The 14438-nt window shown below is 39.2% G+C and overlaps 1 protein-coding gene across 1 annotated transcript; it reads right to left on the bottom strand.

The window, feature by feature from the left end:
* Positions 1-52: 52 nt before the first annotated feature.
* LOC106011282 lies at positions 53-14407 on the bottom strand. The gene is made up of 3 exons (XM_013080398.2): positions 14013-14407; positions 12040-12401; positions 53-224 (listed from the first exon to the last, which is right to left on the bottom strand). The coding sequence occupies exons 1-3, from the start codon at positions 14269-14271 to the stop codon at positions 81-83; spliced, it is 765 nt and encodes a 254-aa protein (XP_012935852.1). The 5' UTR covers positions 14272-14407; the 3' UTR covers positions 53-80.
* Positions 14408-14438: the final 31 nt, after the last annotated feature.

Genomic DNA, 14438 nt, shown 5'->3' with positions numbered 1-14438 from the left:
GTGTGTGTGTGTGTGTCTTATTCTTACTTTTGTACGTGTTTATGTCATGCAGTTTCGGAGACATCATGTACGTATCTGTTTCAGAAGCTAGTTTTGGGTTCCACCTCTACCTTCTCTTCTGAGAACGTAATTTGGTCACTTTGATCAGCCTGGTTCTCCAACTGAATCCCTACGGGCTTCTCCTCGTCCGCCTGGAATGCTGTGTTCACCTGGTACATCTCTTCCTGTGCAAAAAGAGCCAGTTTTACAAGTTTTTAGAGTTTCTTTCCAAGCTTTCAACTTATTTAGTACAGTTTTCATTAGATTTTGTCAAACTCTTACTGTGGGTGGCAGGTATTCTGGTAAGGTTTGTTCCTTACTTACTATCGAATCTAGCATCATTATATAAATCTCTCATCCTTCTTTTTGTTTGTTACTCTCTAATAACACTCCTATTAGATCTACTTCTAATCTTCGGCACATTATGACCTGACTGTGTTGAAAGTACCGAAAAAATCTTTCGAAAAACAGAACAAAACCACATCTGTCCAGTGTGGTAGGGGTAGGAGTAGGAGGGCATCACAGGTATATCCTATTTAATTAAAAAAAAAACTACCCTTCCTTTTGTATTGTAGGCCTACGTATCTCTTGCTTTTCCAAACTGTGTACGTGAATGGCAGGTACATGTTCTCTAGTTAGTATGGTTTGCTCATGCTCTCCTATCACAAACATCTTCATCCATCGTCCTTATCTCTTCTCATTCTTTTCTTTTTCCCTAGTAACCCCTCTAATCTTCAACACTTATAATATGACCTAGTCGTTTTTGTGTTGCAAATCCCGTAAAACTAAAACTCTTACTAAAACTACACTAAAACTTCCCAACTCTAAATGCCCGCGTTTGTCTTTTGTGCTTTCTTTTACTTGAACTCAAGTTTGTTTCATGTGACGCTACGTCCAATAATTCCACAACCAAAAGACACCAATCAGTCTGCCGTACCGTCAATCTGAACTGTTTGTGCAATCTTTAAAAAAAAAAAAAGTTCATTCAACTCTCCCCCTTTTATTGCCCCCATGCACCTCCAGATTGAAACAATTACATTCATAACGTAATGAATTTCATCTTCCATTATGCAACATTTAGTCATTCAGTACTTTCTGCTCCCCCTCCCCCCCCCCCCTCTCTCTCTCTCTCAGAGAGAGAGAGAGAGAGAGAGAGAGAGAGAGAGAGAGAGAGAGAGAGAGAGAGAGAGAGAGAGAGAGAGAGAGAGAGAGAGAGAGAGAGAGAGAGAGAGAGAGAGAGAGAGAGAGAGAGAGAGAGAGAGCACTGATTCTCGGAATTCCAGAATTTAAACAATATTTTTTAACTCTGTAGGAGAAAAGAAATATCGTTTAAAGGTTAGAAGGAAAGATTTTAATCTTAATTTCAAAAGTAAACGGAACGGAAAAAAACAAACCTATCATTTAAGGGAGTGCTTATTTAGGCCACATATGGCCTAAATAAGATAAGGGAGGGGGTTAGCTTATTTAGGCCACACATGCTCAAACTACCCTTTTCAGGCGACTGAGTTCGTTCCACTTTCATAAGATGCACCTTTCTCATTTAGTACTTAGTACAGTTTTGTCTCAGTGTATAAATCATAATCATAATGAATATTGTAAGAACAAAGCACAATACGCAACATTTTGCTCAAGGGTGACCTTATTTAGGCCACATATGGCCTAAATAAGCTAAACCCCCTCCTTTGCCTTATTTAGGCCACAGGTGGCCTAAATAAGCTAAACCCCCCTCCCTTACCTTATTTAGGCCACACCTGTGGCCTAAATAAGCTAAACCCCCCTCCCTTACCTTATTTAGGCCACACCTTTATACAAAGTCACAGAAATATTCCTTTTGTGCTTATTGAGGTACAGTGCAGGGTGATTTTACCTGCAAGGATAATTGGACAAAATGGGCAAAATCTTTATTGCTAATGGTCATATTTAGACAAATCCTATATCATTGTCTTTTTTTTCTTAACTGCTCATGGTTATTAAAGAGTAAGCCAACTAGGTAGTAATTTCGGATTCCTAATACTAATATTATGGGCATTCTTAAAATTTTAAACTTGTTTTTAGCGCTTTTCTCAACGTAAAACGGATTCCGTAAAAAAACAATGACCTTATCTTTCTTTTTCAAAGTATTGTGCATATATTTGTGTGAAACTATATATTCTATGCTTTCATGTACATGAAAAAAGCTAATAAAGGCAAGCAAAATGTTCTTCAGAGACATAGATCTAGTAGTAGGCCCACTGAATTTTTTTTATAAACCGGGAAAGATGACCAGAAAATAACAAAATTATTTTATGATCTTCACTTGCACTTGCAATTTTTTGGATAAATTATAGTCTACCTCATTGTCTTTTTTTCCCCATCATTTTTCTTCACTATTCATGACAACTGGCATGTATTGTTTTCAGTTATTATCAATAAAGTGGATAGGCGGACTACGGGGTCTATCTAGCCAAAAGGATAGGTGGACCCCGGGGTCTACCTAACAAAATGCTAGGATTTAGGATGTGAACCCCGGAGTCAGCGCAGTGAAATAAGTAGTAGATCTAGGTTTAACTAAGGATCGGTGGACCCCGGGGTCAACATAGTGAAATAAGTAGATCTCAGTTTATTTTATAGTAGGACTGGCGGAGCCCTTGGTCAACGTAGTGAAATTATAAGTAGATATAGGTTTAATTGAAGATTGGTGGACCCCGGGGTCAATGTAGTGAAATCAGTAGATCTAGGTTTAATTAAGGATTGGTGGACCCTCGGGTCAATGTAGTGAAATAAGTACATGTAGATCTAGGTTTAATTTTAAGGATTGGTGGACCCTGGAGTCAACGTATTGAAATAGGTAGGTTTAAGGTGGACCCCAGGCTCTACCTAACGAAATGCTAGTTAGGTTTTTGGAATAGGTGGAACCTGCGGTCACCGTAGTAAAATAAGTAGGTTTAATCTAGGTGTCCCGGGGGTCCACCAATCCTTAATTAAACCTTCTTATTCCTCTACGGCTATGGTGACTCCGGGGTCCACCAATCCTTTTAAAATTAACCCTACTTATTTCAATACACTGACACCGGGGTCCACCAATCTTTAAAGAAACATACTTATTTCACTACGGTGACCCCGGGGTCCACCTGTCCTAAAACCTAGTATTTCGCTAGGTAGACCCCAGGGTCCACCTTAAACCTGCTTATTTATCACTACGTTGACCCCGAAGTCCACCTATCCGCTTCAGGACTAAACTATTATCAATTTGCAATTTTCATTGATTAGCAAATAAAAAAAAAAAATTGAATCAGAGACTCGCTGTCTAAAAAGTCCACTGCTAATGCTATTCTTTTCAAAGAAAATGGCACAATTTAATTTTATGACATGTTGAAAAAAAGAGTTTTAAAAATATCCCGAAAACAACATAAAATGATTATATAGATCTCTCTCTCTCTCTCTCTATATATATATATGTGTGTGTGTGTGTGTGTGTGTGTGTGTGTGTGTGTGTGTGTGTGTGTGTGTGTGTGTGTGTGTGTGTGTGTGTGTGTGTGTGTGTATTTTATTATGTATACTAAAAGACTGAGCAGAGGCTTACAATGTAAATTCTGTGCTCTACAAGTAGAGAAAATCTTAAGTTTGCGCAAAACAGATTCTAGAAAAAAAGTTGGATCTAATTATTCTATTAAAAGCAAAAGTGATTGTTATGCTGAGATTTGTTATTACTAACTCTGGAAATACAGTTACTTGCTGAATCTAAAAGTAACTAGATCTAGAACTGTGCAATTCGTTTTATTTCAATTCCAAAGCCCAAAGGCTTAGCAATAATAAGTTAGATCTAGATCTACAGTTGTAGGCTCTCTGGCTGCTTCTAGCATAGGCCTGCTACTACTGATTCTAGACAGGGAATCTAGATCTTGCTATCGCCTGCACTATTAAAGTCAAATATATGGTAAAACAAAAACAAAACTGAATTTTTTGTCAGTCAGTACATCCCAGTTGCCATAGCCGCACGTATTAATAGTTGAATAATGCGATACCGAAGCAACACGTTATCACAATGTGCAGGGGAGAGCGAGGTTCTCGGTCGATTCGGTGGTTCGGCTTTTGTAGATCTATCATGCATTTTTTACGGAAATCCCTATTACCTGGCCTATTACTAGATCTATTAGTGTTGTGAAAACTTCAACCTCTACAGCTCAGGCGTCAAAAGATGCTGGAAAATAATAATACGTCCTGAAGTTTCATAATTTATTTTTATACAGAATAACACAGTACACAGCCAGTAGTTTTTATTTAATCGAATTATAAAAATGGCCTTCGTATAAAAATTGCCTTGTTTTCAGAAGCAAATTTTAATAGTTCTAGTTCTACCGAATCGATTTTCACGCGAATTCAACCATTTTGATGATCTTTCTTTTCCTTTTAAAAAGATGTAGATCTAGGCCTGTCGGATGTGGCAGTGCGAATAACACTGAGTTGTTTAGATCTAGATCTAGACCCATCAAAACACGAGGCTTCGTGGCCGATCACAAAAGTCTACGGGGCTTATCGAGGCCGATTCGCCCTGCTGCGAGCACGTTCACTAAACTGCCTACTAGATCTAGATAGAATCTACTACCAAATATTCTCAACACGATCTTTCCTACTACTACTACTAGGCCTACTAGCCTACATGTACTACTACGAGACAGTACGAGAGACTGTCACTCAGGCAAAGATAGTGTAACTTTGACTCAGCCACGTAGTGTACACACTTTGACTTTTTATACCCCAAATTTAACCCGGAAGTCCATTCGGAGGATTTGACCTTTTCACTTGACCAAAGTGTGCCAAAATGGTAGCCTAGCTTTTGCCCCTCCATGAAGGAAAAATCTGGCCCTCATTCAAACCATTGGGATTGAGCAAAATTTTGCGTATTGTGCTTTGTTCTTTACAATATTCATTATGGTTATGCTTTATAAGTTGTACACTGAGACAAAACCGTACTAAATTAGATAGGTGCACCATTATGAAAGTGGAACGAACTCAGTTGCCTGAAAAGGGTAGTTTGAGCATGTGTGGCCTAAATAAGCTAAACCCCCCTCCCTTACCTTATTTAGGCCATATGTGGCCTAAATAAGCACTCCCTTTGCTCAATCCCAAGGGTTTGAATGAGGGCCAGATTTTTCCTTCATGGAGGGGCAAAAGCTAGGCTGCCATTTTGGCACACTTTGGTCAAGTCAAAGATAGTAGGCCTACATAACAAGATGGGCCACTCAGTCTGTCTTGAAGCTCTCTTTCGTTTTTCTAGAAGAAGAATAGGAATAGCACCTCCTTGCGTGCGCAGATCGACTGCTGTTCATCAGCAGTTCGGGTTCGTTCAGTGCGGAGTTTTAGGGTTTAAAATTTTTTTTATGACCTCTCGCCCTTCATTCTAAAGTCAAATTAAACGAAGAAAACAATCACCCTTTCCTCCGGAAGAGTTTTTTTTTGTCAGCGTAACCATTTTAAAAATGCGTTCTTCCAAAATTTATGTTAAAACTTGCTAGTTTCACTTTGATTTTTTAAACTCAAGAAGGGTAACTCTGTTCGCAAAGGGTGCGCTTTTGCGAAGAGGGCGCCACCGAATTTTGAGGACACTTTTTTAACTGGCTCAAAGAGAGAAGTGGCCCCTTTTGTTATGTAGACTCTTTGGTCAAGTGAAAAGGTCAAATCCTCCGAATGGACTTCAGGGTCAAATTTGGGGTATAAAAAGTGTGTACACAACGTGGCTGAGTCAAAGTTTCACTATCTTTGCCTGAGTGGCACTCTCTCATAGTGAGTCATACTGTCTCGTAGTAGTACATGTAGTAGTAGTAGTAGTAGTAGTAGTAGTAGTAGTAGTAGTAGTAGTAGTTGTAGTAGTAGTAGTAGTAGTAGTAGTAGTAGTAGCAGTAGTAGTAGTAGTAGTAGCAGCAAAGATCGTGTAGAGAATCTTTGTTAGGCTAGTAGATTCTATCTCGTAGGCAGTTTAGTGAACGCGCACGCGGCATGGCGAATCGGCCTCGATAAGCCCCGTACACTTTTGTGATCAGCCACGAAGCCTCGTGTTTTGATGGGTCTAAACAACTCAGTGTTAATCGCACTGCCACATCCGACAGGCCTACATCTTTTTTAAGAGGGGGTGCTGTAGAATAAGTCTATCTCAGCTAATACCACTCCTATGGAGCTAATATTTGGTGGGGACAATTATATGGCAATGGAAATTTGTTAGCAGTTGTCAAAAAAAATATATTACTGGTTCGGTTTCAATGGAAACGGCGGCCATGTTGGATTTTAGAGACATAATGTGGAACAATTTTCTCACCTTATTAACTAAAAGATTTGGTTCAAACTTAGCATGCACACTTATAAGACAAAGATAAAACATTTTGTAAGAGGAATTTTTTTTATATCTACTTTAGTTTTTATTTTATGGCACTTTCATATCCGACTCTAGCGAAAGAGTGGAAAAACTGGAAAAATCTAGTTTTTCAAGCTCACACATTAAGAACCAACCCATTTATCAATAATTCCTCTTACAAAAAGCTAGATTTGTATGGTTTCAATATTCTGTGAAAGTTTTATCGAAATTGACTCATTAAAGAGCAGAAAAATAGTACAAACCGTGAAAAAAAAAAGAATGCTTTTCTTGGGGACAAAACTGGCAAATATTTTCTCTAAGAGAGACTTGACCCTACGCTCTAAAATTCCCCAAACACCACTTTGGGGTGCAGGGAGTCTTATGTACTTTCTAGATATTGTTCAGAACATGTCCAGGAATTTTAAAGTGTAATTATCTCATTTTGTGTAATTTGGTCCCAAACCTGCTTTTCTAACTGCAGCACCACCCATCATCAAAATGGTTGAATTCGCGTGAAAATCGATTCGGTAGAACTGGAACTATTAAAATTTGCTTCTGAAAACAAGGCAATTTTTAGAACTCGATGAAATAAAAACTACTGGCTGTGTTATTCAGCATTAACTTATGAAACTTCAGGACGTATTATTATTTAAAATTTTCCTACATCTTTTGACGCCTGAGCTGTAGATGTTGAAGTTTTCACAACACTAATAGATCTAGTATTAGGGCTTTCCTTAAAAAATGCATAGGTCTACAAAAGACTAACCACCGCATCGACCGGTCAGCGACCCGGGCACCCCGCTCTCCCCTGCACACTGTGATAACGTGTTGCTTCGGCATTATTCAACTTTAATACGTGCGGCTATGGCAATTGGGATGTACTGACGGACAAAACAATTCACAGTTTTGTTTTTATTTCACTACAATTATTTGATTTTAATAATGCAGGTGATAGCTAGATCTAGATTTCCTGTCTAGAATCAGTAGTAGTAGGCCTATGCTAGAAGCAGCCAGAGAGCCTACAACTGCTAGATCTAGATCTAACTTATTGCTATGCCTTTGGGCTTTGGAATTGAAATAAAACGAATTGCACAGTTCTAGTTAATTTTAGATTCAGTAGCTAACTGTATTTTCCAGAGTTAATAATAACAATCATTTTTACTTTTATTAGAATAATTAGATCCAACTTTTTTTTCTAAAATCTGTTTTGCGCAAACTTAAGGTTTTCTCTACTTGTAGAGCACAGAATTTACATTGTAAGCCTCTGCTCAGTCTTTTAGTATAATAATAAAATACGTATTTAAATATATAGATCTATATAATCATTTTATGTTATTTTCTGGATATTTTTAAAACTCCTTTTTTTACATGTCATAAATCAAATTGTGCCATTTTCTCTGATAAGAATAGCATTAGCAGTGGACTTTTTAGACAGCGAGTCTCTGATTCAATATTTAAAACAAATATATACTAATGAATGAAAATTGAAAATTGAAAATAGTTTAATAGTCCTAAAGAGGATAGGTAGACTCCGGGGTCTGCATAGCGAAATACTAGGTTTTAGTTTTAGGATGTGAACCCCGGAGTCACCGTAGTGAAATAAGGTTTTGTTTAAGTAAGGATTGGTGGACACCGCGGTCAACGTAGTGATAAATAAGCAGGTTTAAGGTGGACCCCGGGGCCCAGGGTCTCTACCTAGCGAAATACTACGTTTTAGGACAGGTGGACCCCGGGGTTACCGTAGTGAAATAAGTTGGTTTAATCAAAGATTGATGGACCCCGAGGTCACCGTAGTGAAATAAGTAGGTTTGATTTTAAAAGGATTTGTGGACCTCGGAGTCACCATAGCCGTAGAGGATTAAGAAAGTTTAATTAAGGATTGGTGAACCCCCGGGAAACCTTGATTAAACCTACTTATTTTACTACGGTGACCGCAGGGTCCACCTATTCTAAAACTTAACCAGTATTTCGTTAGGTAGACGCTGGGGTCCACCTTAATAAACCTACCTATTTCACTACGTTGACTCCAGGGTCCACCAATCCTTTTAAAGATTAAACCTAGATCTACATGTACTTGTTTCACTACGTTGACCCTAGGGTCCACCAATCCCTAATTAAACCTAGATCTACTGATTTCACTACGTTGACCCCGGTGTCCACCGATCCTTAATTAAACCTAGGTCTACTTATAATTTCACTACGTTGACCAAGGGCTCCGCCAGTCCTACTATAAAATAAACTGAGATCTACTTATTTCACTATGTTGACCCCGGGGTCCACCGATCCTTAGTTAAACCTAGATCTACTTATTTCACTACGCTGACGGGTTCACATCCTAAAACCTAGCATTTTGTTAGGTAGACCGCGGGGTCCACCTATCCTTTTGGTTAGATAGACCCCGAGGATCGCCTATGCGCTTTTCCCTTTCGTCAACCCGCAGCCACCTCCGAATCGTCAGCCACCCCCAACCTTTGACACGGGTCAAACTTCCATCTATTTATAGGTAGTTACCGGAACATGTATAGGTGAAGTGTTGTGCCGTGATAGTCGCGATATATTATTTATTGAGATTGTTTTGGTCTCTCTTTACTCATCACCACGAGAATTTCTTGAAGTTTTTCCCTGGACTCTGCCTTTGCTAAAATCTCGAATCTAGATCTAGATCTAGATCTAAAGTTGTAATCTAGTGGCAGGTTGCAGATTTCTGTTGTTATCCAGTACATTCCAGAGATTAAATAAATTGGACTAGACTCTAGTAGTAGACTCTTCTTCTTCTACTTCTAAACCTTCGAGATTACAAAGGCCAAGCCTAGGCTTGTAAGGATTCGTTTTGTTAAGAGTGTTGTTTAACACAAAGTCTATGAAGTTAGCAAACCTAACACATTGTTTTCTAACGAAATGATGCTTAAATTGACTTTTATATTGTCAATAAGAGATCAAGTTTAATCACCTAATCATTTAAGTAAGGAAGTGGCTATTGCTATCCTCGCCCGGGGTGAGAATAAAACCCCTACGATTGACCTCTCACCCCGGGTGAGACTTGCCAGCGTTGGCTATTCTCACCCAGTGTGAAACAAGACCTGTTTTTCCTAATTTCGAAATACTTTCTATCTGTGTGGATGATCAAACTGACAAAGGCAAAGAAAAAAATGACGTTATAGCACAAAAGTAAGCTAATTTGATCGTCTACAAAGATGCTATGGCTTTCACTTTTCGAATCGACCGAACTACGCGGGTCACCATTTTGTTTTGCCCGAAAGTTCTCGCAAGATCTACTCCTCCCCCTTCTCTCTCTTTCTCTCTCTCTCTCTCTCTCTCTCTCTCTCTCTCTCTCTCTCTCTCTCTCTGTCGGCAATTTATTAAATCTGCAACCTGCAATTAGATTACAACTAGATCTAGATTCGAGACTTTAGTAAAGGCAGAGTCCAGGGGAAAACATCAATTAAATTCGTGTGGTGCAGATGAGTAAAGAGAGACCAAAACAATCTCTCTATTGCGACTATCATTGCACATCACTTCGCCTAATACATGTTCCGGTAGATTTAACTACCTATAAATAGATGGAAGTTTGACCCGTGTCAAAGGTTGGGGGTGGCTGACGATTCGGAGGTGGCTGCGGGTTGACGAAAGGGAAAAGCGCATCGCCTATCCACTTCCTTGATAATACATGTAACTGAAAACAATACATGCCAGTTGTCATAAATAGTGAAGAAAAAGGTTTTAAAAAAGATAATGAGGTAGACTATAATTTGTCAAAAAAATTGCAAGTGCAAGTGAAGATCATAAGATAATTCTGTTTTTCTGGTCATCTTTTCACGGTTTATAAAATGTTCCAGTGGGCCTACTACTAGATCTATGTCTCTGAAGAACATTTTGCTTGACTTTATTAGCTTTTTTCATGTATCTACTTGAAAGCATAGAATATATATAGTTTCACACAAATGTACTCACAATACATTGTACTTTGAAAAAGAAAGATAAGGTCATTGTTGTTGGGTTTTTTTTACGGAATTCGTTTTACGTTGAGAAAAGCGCTAAATACAAGTTAAAATTTTTTAAGAATGCCAATAATATTAGGAATCCGAAATTACTAGTTGGCTTATTCTTTAAATAACCATGAGCAGTTAAGAAAAAAAAAGAGAATGATATAGGATTTGTCTAAATATGGCCATTAGCAATTTATAAAGATATTGCCCATTTTGTCCAATTATCCTTGCAGGTAAAATCAGCCTGTGCTGTACCTCAATAAGCACAAAAAGAATATTCCTGTGACTTTGTATAAAGGTGATTTTTTTGTTGAGTTCTATGTAAAATTCTCAACAAAATAATATACATTTGGACCGTACACCTGAGATAGACACTCATGCACACAATAACATTCACACATTACACACGCACACATACAAACACATGATCACATTTACTCTCTCTCTCTCTCTAAATCTCTCTCACCACAACCACACACAAAACAAACACATACACTCACACACACACACACACACACACACACACACACACACACACACACACACACACACACACGCACGCACGCACACACACACACACACACACAACTCTTACCCTTGGTCCACTTTTCATTTAGTATCATCCTCTATTTTGAAATATAAATAAAAAGATCAGTAGAATCTCGACCTTCCGAATCCATGATTAGTTCAAGAAATTTACCATATGATGTGGCCTAAACAAGGTAAGGGAGGGGGCTTAGCTTATTTGGGCCATATTTGGCCTAAATAAGGTAAGGGAGGGGGGTTTAGCTTATTTAGGCCACAGTGGCCTAAAAAGATAAGGGAGGGGGGGGGGTTAGCTTATTTAGGCCACATGTGGCCTAAATAAGGTCACCCATCATTTAATGGCTTACCTTACGAAATCTTTTTAATTGGTGCATTTGCATTTATGCTTTTTATAAAAGCCATTTCCGTTTTCGAAAATAAGTTTTTTGCTTTGTGAATTTTATATCAAACAAATTCCTTTTGAGTAAATTATATAAATGTAACATTCTAGAACAAATTATGTGCGAGATATTTAGAAGAAAAAAAATTTGTACAAGTTTTTTAAAAATCACCCCGTATTTCTCACAATGACAGATTTTGTTCACATTTTATGAAGCTACTGGTTTCTTATTTCTCCCACAAATATATTTTGTCATAATATTGTAGGCCCCTATCTCTTAGTAGTCTTGACCACTGTCTACAACATTTTTTTCCATCACGGCCATGTTGTGCCTTTAGAATATGTCCACTGTCAGGCAATGTCGAAGCAGGAAGCCCCCGGAAAAGATGTAAATTGTGCCGAAGGAGGAGTAAAACATAAACAGTCTAACCATGTTATCCCACAGCTCAGTAACCAACCCCTCGTTCAACGATTACATTATACTGAAAATAGGAGTTTAAATAAAAATTTAGCCTTGCCATTGCGTCATTATTGTGATGACGTGAATTCAACTCCTAGGGAAGGGGGGGGGGGGGTAATTTTATCGGGTGTTTGGTGTTTCTCCGTCTGTCTGTCTTCTGGGAGGACATATTCAACTCAACCCGAATTAATTGTCCATGTTCACTGTCAGACAGGGTCAAAGTAGCCCTCCACTGGAAAGAATCTAAATTGTGTCGAAGAAAGAGTAATACATTAACAATATTATATTATATCCATCTTACCTCATAGCTCGGCGACCGACGTTTGTTTTTGCTGCTTCCAGTGTTAGGTCGGTCTAGCCTGTGTTGAGTCTGGTCTAAATTGAAACATAACATAGACATGACGACAAAGACGACCAAACCAGCAAAAAGGCCCACTTTGAGTCGGGGCTGGTACTTTTCGTTCAGATCCCCGTAGAAAGGACCGTTGACGTTGAGGCCTAGTCTGACGGCGACGTGCACGAGCATATTTGGGGGTAGAGAAACCAGACAGAAGTATAGCCCGAAATCATCTCTATCAACGTCGTGGACTAAAAGAATGGAGCCGTTGGCGTTGAAACTGTAGTGCTTGTCCAATGGCGGTGAGTTTGGATTTACGACTTCACCTTAAGGAATAGAAAGGTTAACACGGCCCTTGTTCCTGATAACTGATTACCATGGCAGCTGCTCATTGTAGTGCAGTTTCAGCTAGTTAACAGTGTAGACCTTTTCCTAGGAACGGTGCTAGATTAAGGCCAAAGGATGAATGCCCCCCCCTCTCTGTCTGTCTGTCTGTCTGTCTGTCTGTCTGTCTGTCTGTCTGTCTGTCTGTCTGTCTGTCTGTCTGTCTGTCCGTCTGTCTTTCTCTCTGTCTGTCTGTTTGTCTGTCTGTCTCTCTTTCTTTCTTTCTCTATTTATTTATTTCTCTCTGTCCCTATTTGTCTCTCTCTCTGCTCTGTCTCCCTCTCGTGTTGCCTCTGTCTGTCTGTCTGTCAGTCTGTCTGTCTGTCTCTCTCTGTCTCTCTCTGTCTCTCTCTCTCTCTCTCTCTCTCTCTCTCTTACTTCCTTTCTCTATTTAGTTGTCTGCAAAAATCCCGTTGTTCATATAGTACAATAGACTCAGTTATTTCGTCACGTATTAGAACAACACTAGATGAAAGACTTAAACTTAAAGAAGAGCAAGCGGGGTTTTGACACGAGAGACCAACTGTTTGTTGTGACGAATATTGTAGAACAAAGTAAAGAATGAAATGTCCCAATTATTTTGAACTTTGAGGACTCTTAAAAAAAAAAGCCTTTAACAGCAAAAACCTAAAGGCCTTATGGAAAAAAAACAACTTTATAAAATCGATACATGCCAAAGCAAGTTGCTGTGTCCTAGTTTAAAGGAAAACTACTATCTGAACTTTTCTCCAGACACTGAATTCTGAAATTAGCACTTGGCATTAAAAACAGTGTCCTGAGAAGTGCGATGAAGAACGTGATTTTTTTTGGTGTGTGTGTGAAAGGGAATTGTTCTGTGCTAACGTTATTCAAAGTGTGTCTAGTGCATTGTAAATATAAATAAATAGCATTTGTATAGCGCATATCCCCGCTCAACAGCAGGCTCTATGAGCTTTACATTATATTATTACCCCAGCAGACCATAGAACACTCCGAAACATTCTCTCTCAGCTTCCCGGGAAGCATACAGTGCAAGCAGCTCAAACACAAACAAACTGACAAGATCTTTCGCTGTCTATAGCCAGGTACCCATTCCCACCTGGGTGAAGTGAGGAAAATTCGTGTAAAGTGCCTTTCCCAAGGATACAACGTCGGGCCCCTGACGGGATTCGAACCCATGACCTTACGGTTGCGAGTCTAAATTGCGCGGAGCCACCGACGCCACATTGTATTGTCTCTGATTCTATTATATCTCCACTTGCTCTACTTGGGACAGCGTCATTGGTACGATATCATTGTTTCTATATATTATCATTAGATTTAGCTCGTTAACAATATCATCATGTGTTTTTAAAGAATTTTTACCCACGGGTTCAATGTCTGTTTGTTTGTGTGTGGTTTTCTTTTATTGTGTGTGTGTGGGGGGGGCTCTTCAACTTCATCCACCTGACCCGGTCTTACTGGAGAAAGACATCAGACTGGGAATCGAACCTGAGAGTATTGAAAGAGGGGCTAGTTCAATTTTACGGCTCATTTAGCCAAAGGAAGGTCTACCTAGTTTTATATTAGCTTACCATTGGGAAACATCCACTGAAAATGGGCGTCCCGGAACTGAGCAGGCCGAAAATGGTGACTTTCACAAGTTAAGTTTGCAGTGTCACCATACAGAACCTCTCGTGCCCATTTCTGCTCAGATGTGGCAGTGGTGACAATTATAAAAGCGATGAAGAAAATACTGGTGCATAGTGTTGAGGCCATCATTGGACTTTCGGTTGTTCTTGTTCTGTTTAGAAAGGCTAAAGTGAGACCTGAAGCAAAATAACTTAGAAGCATTAGAAGTGATTTTTAAAAAAGCAAAATAGAAAACGTGTAATACATAATAATGTAGATTATTTCTATAGCGACCACTCCCGTGTAATACAGCTCTAGGCACTTTACATAAACGTACGCGCGCCCGCACGCGCGCGCGCGCACACACACACACACACACACACACACAC

The sequence above is a fragment of the Aplysia californica genome, unplaced genomic scaffold, assembly GCF_000002075.1.
Source record: "Aplysia californica isolate F4 #8 unplaced genomic scaffold, AplCal3.0 scaffold00084, whole genome shotgun sequence".
Taxonomy (NCBI): domain Eukaryota; kingdom Metazoa; phylum Mollusca; class Gastropoda; order Aplysiida; family Aplysiidae; genus Aplysia; species Aplysia californica.
The sequence above is the reverse complement of the archived record's forward strand: the minus strand, read 5'-3'. Positions and strand labels throughout refer to the sequence as shown.

What these genes read in the sequence shown, in the direction of transcription:
- LOC106011282 (XM_013080398.2), bottom strand. Translation starts at nt 14,271, where the DNA reads ATGCTTCTAAGTTATTTTGCTTCAGGTCTCACTTTAGCCTTTCTAAAC. An exon ending in TCAGTGGATGTTTCCCAATG is followed by an intron (nt 12,402 to 14,012) that starts GTAAGCTAATAT and finishes CTATTCCTTAAG; the next exon opens with GTGAAGTCGTAAATCCAAAC. An exon ending in GTCGGTCGCCGAGCTATGAG is followed by an intron (nt 225 to 12,039) that starts GTAAGATGGATA and finishes CTTTTTGCACAG; the next exon opens with GAAGAGATGTACCAGGTGAA.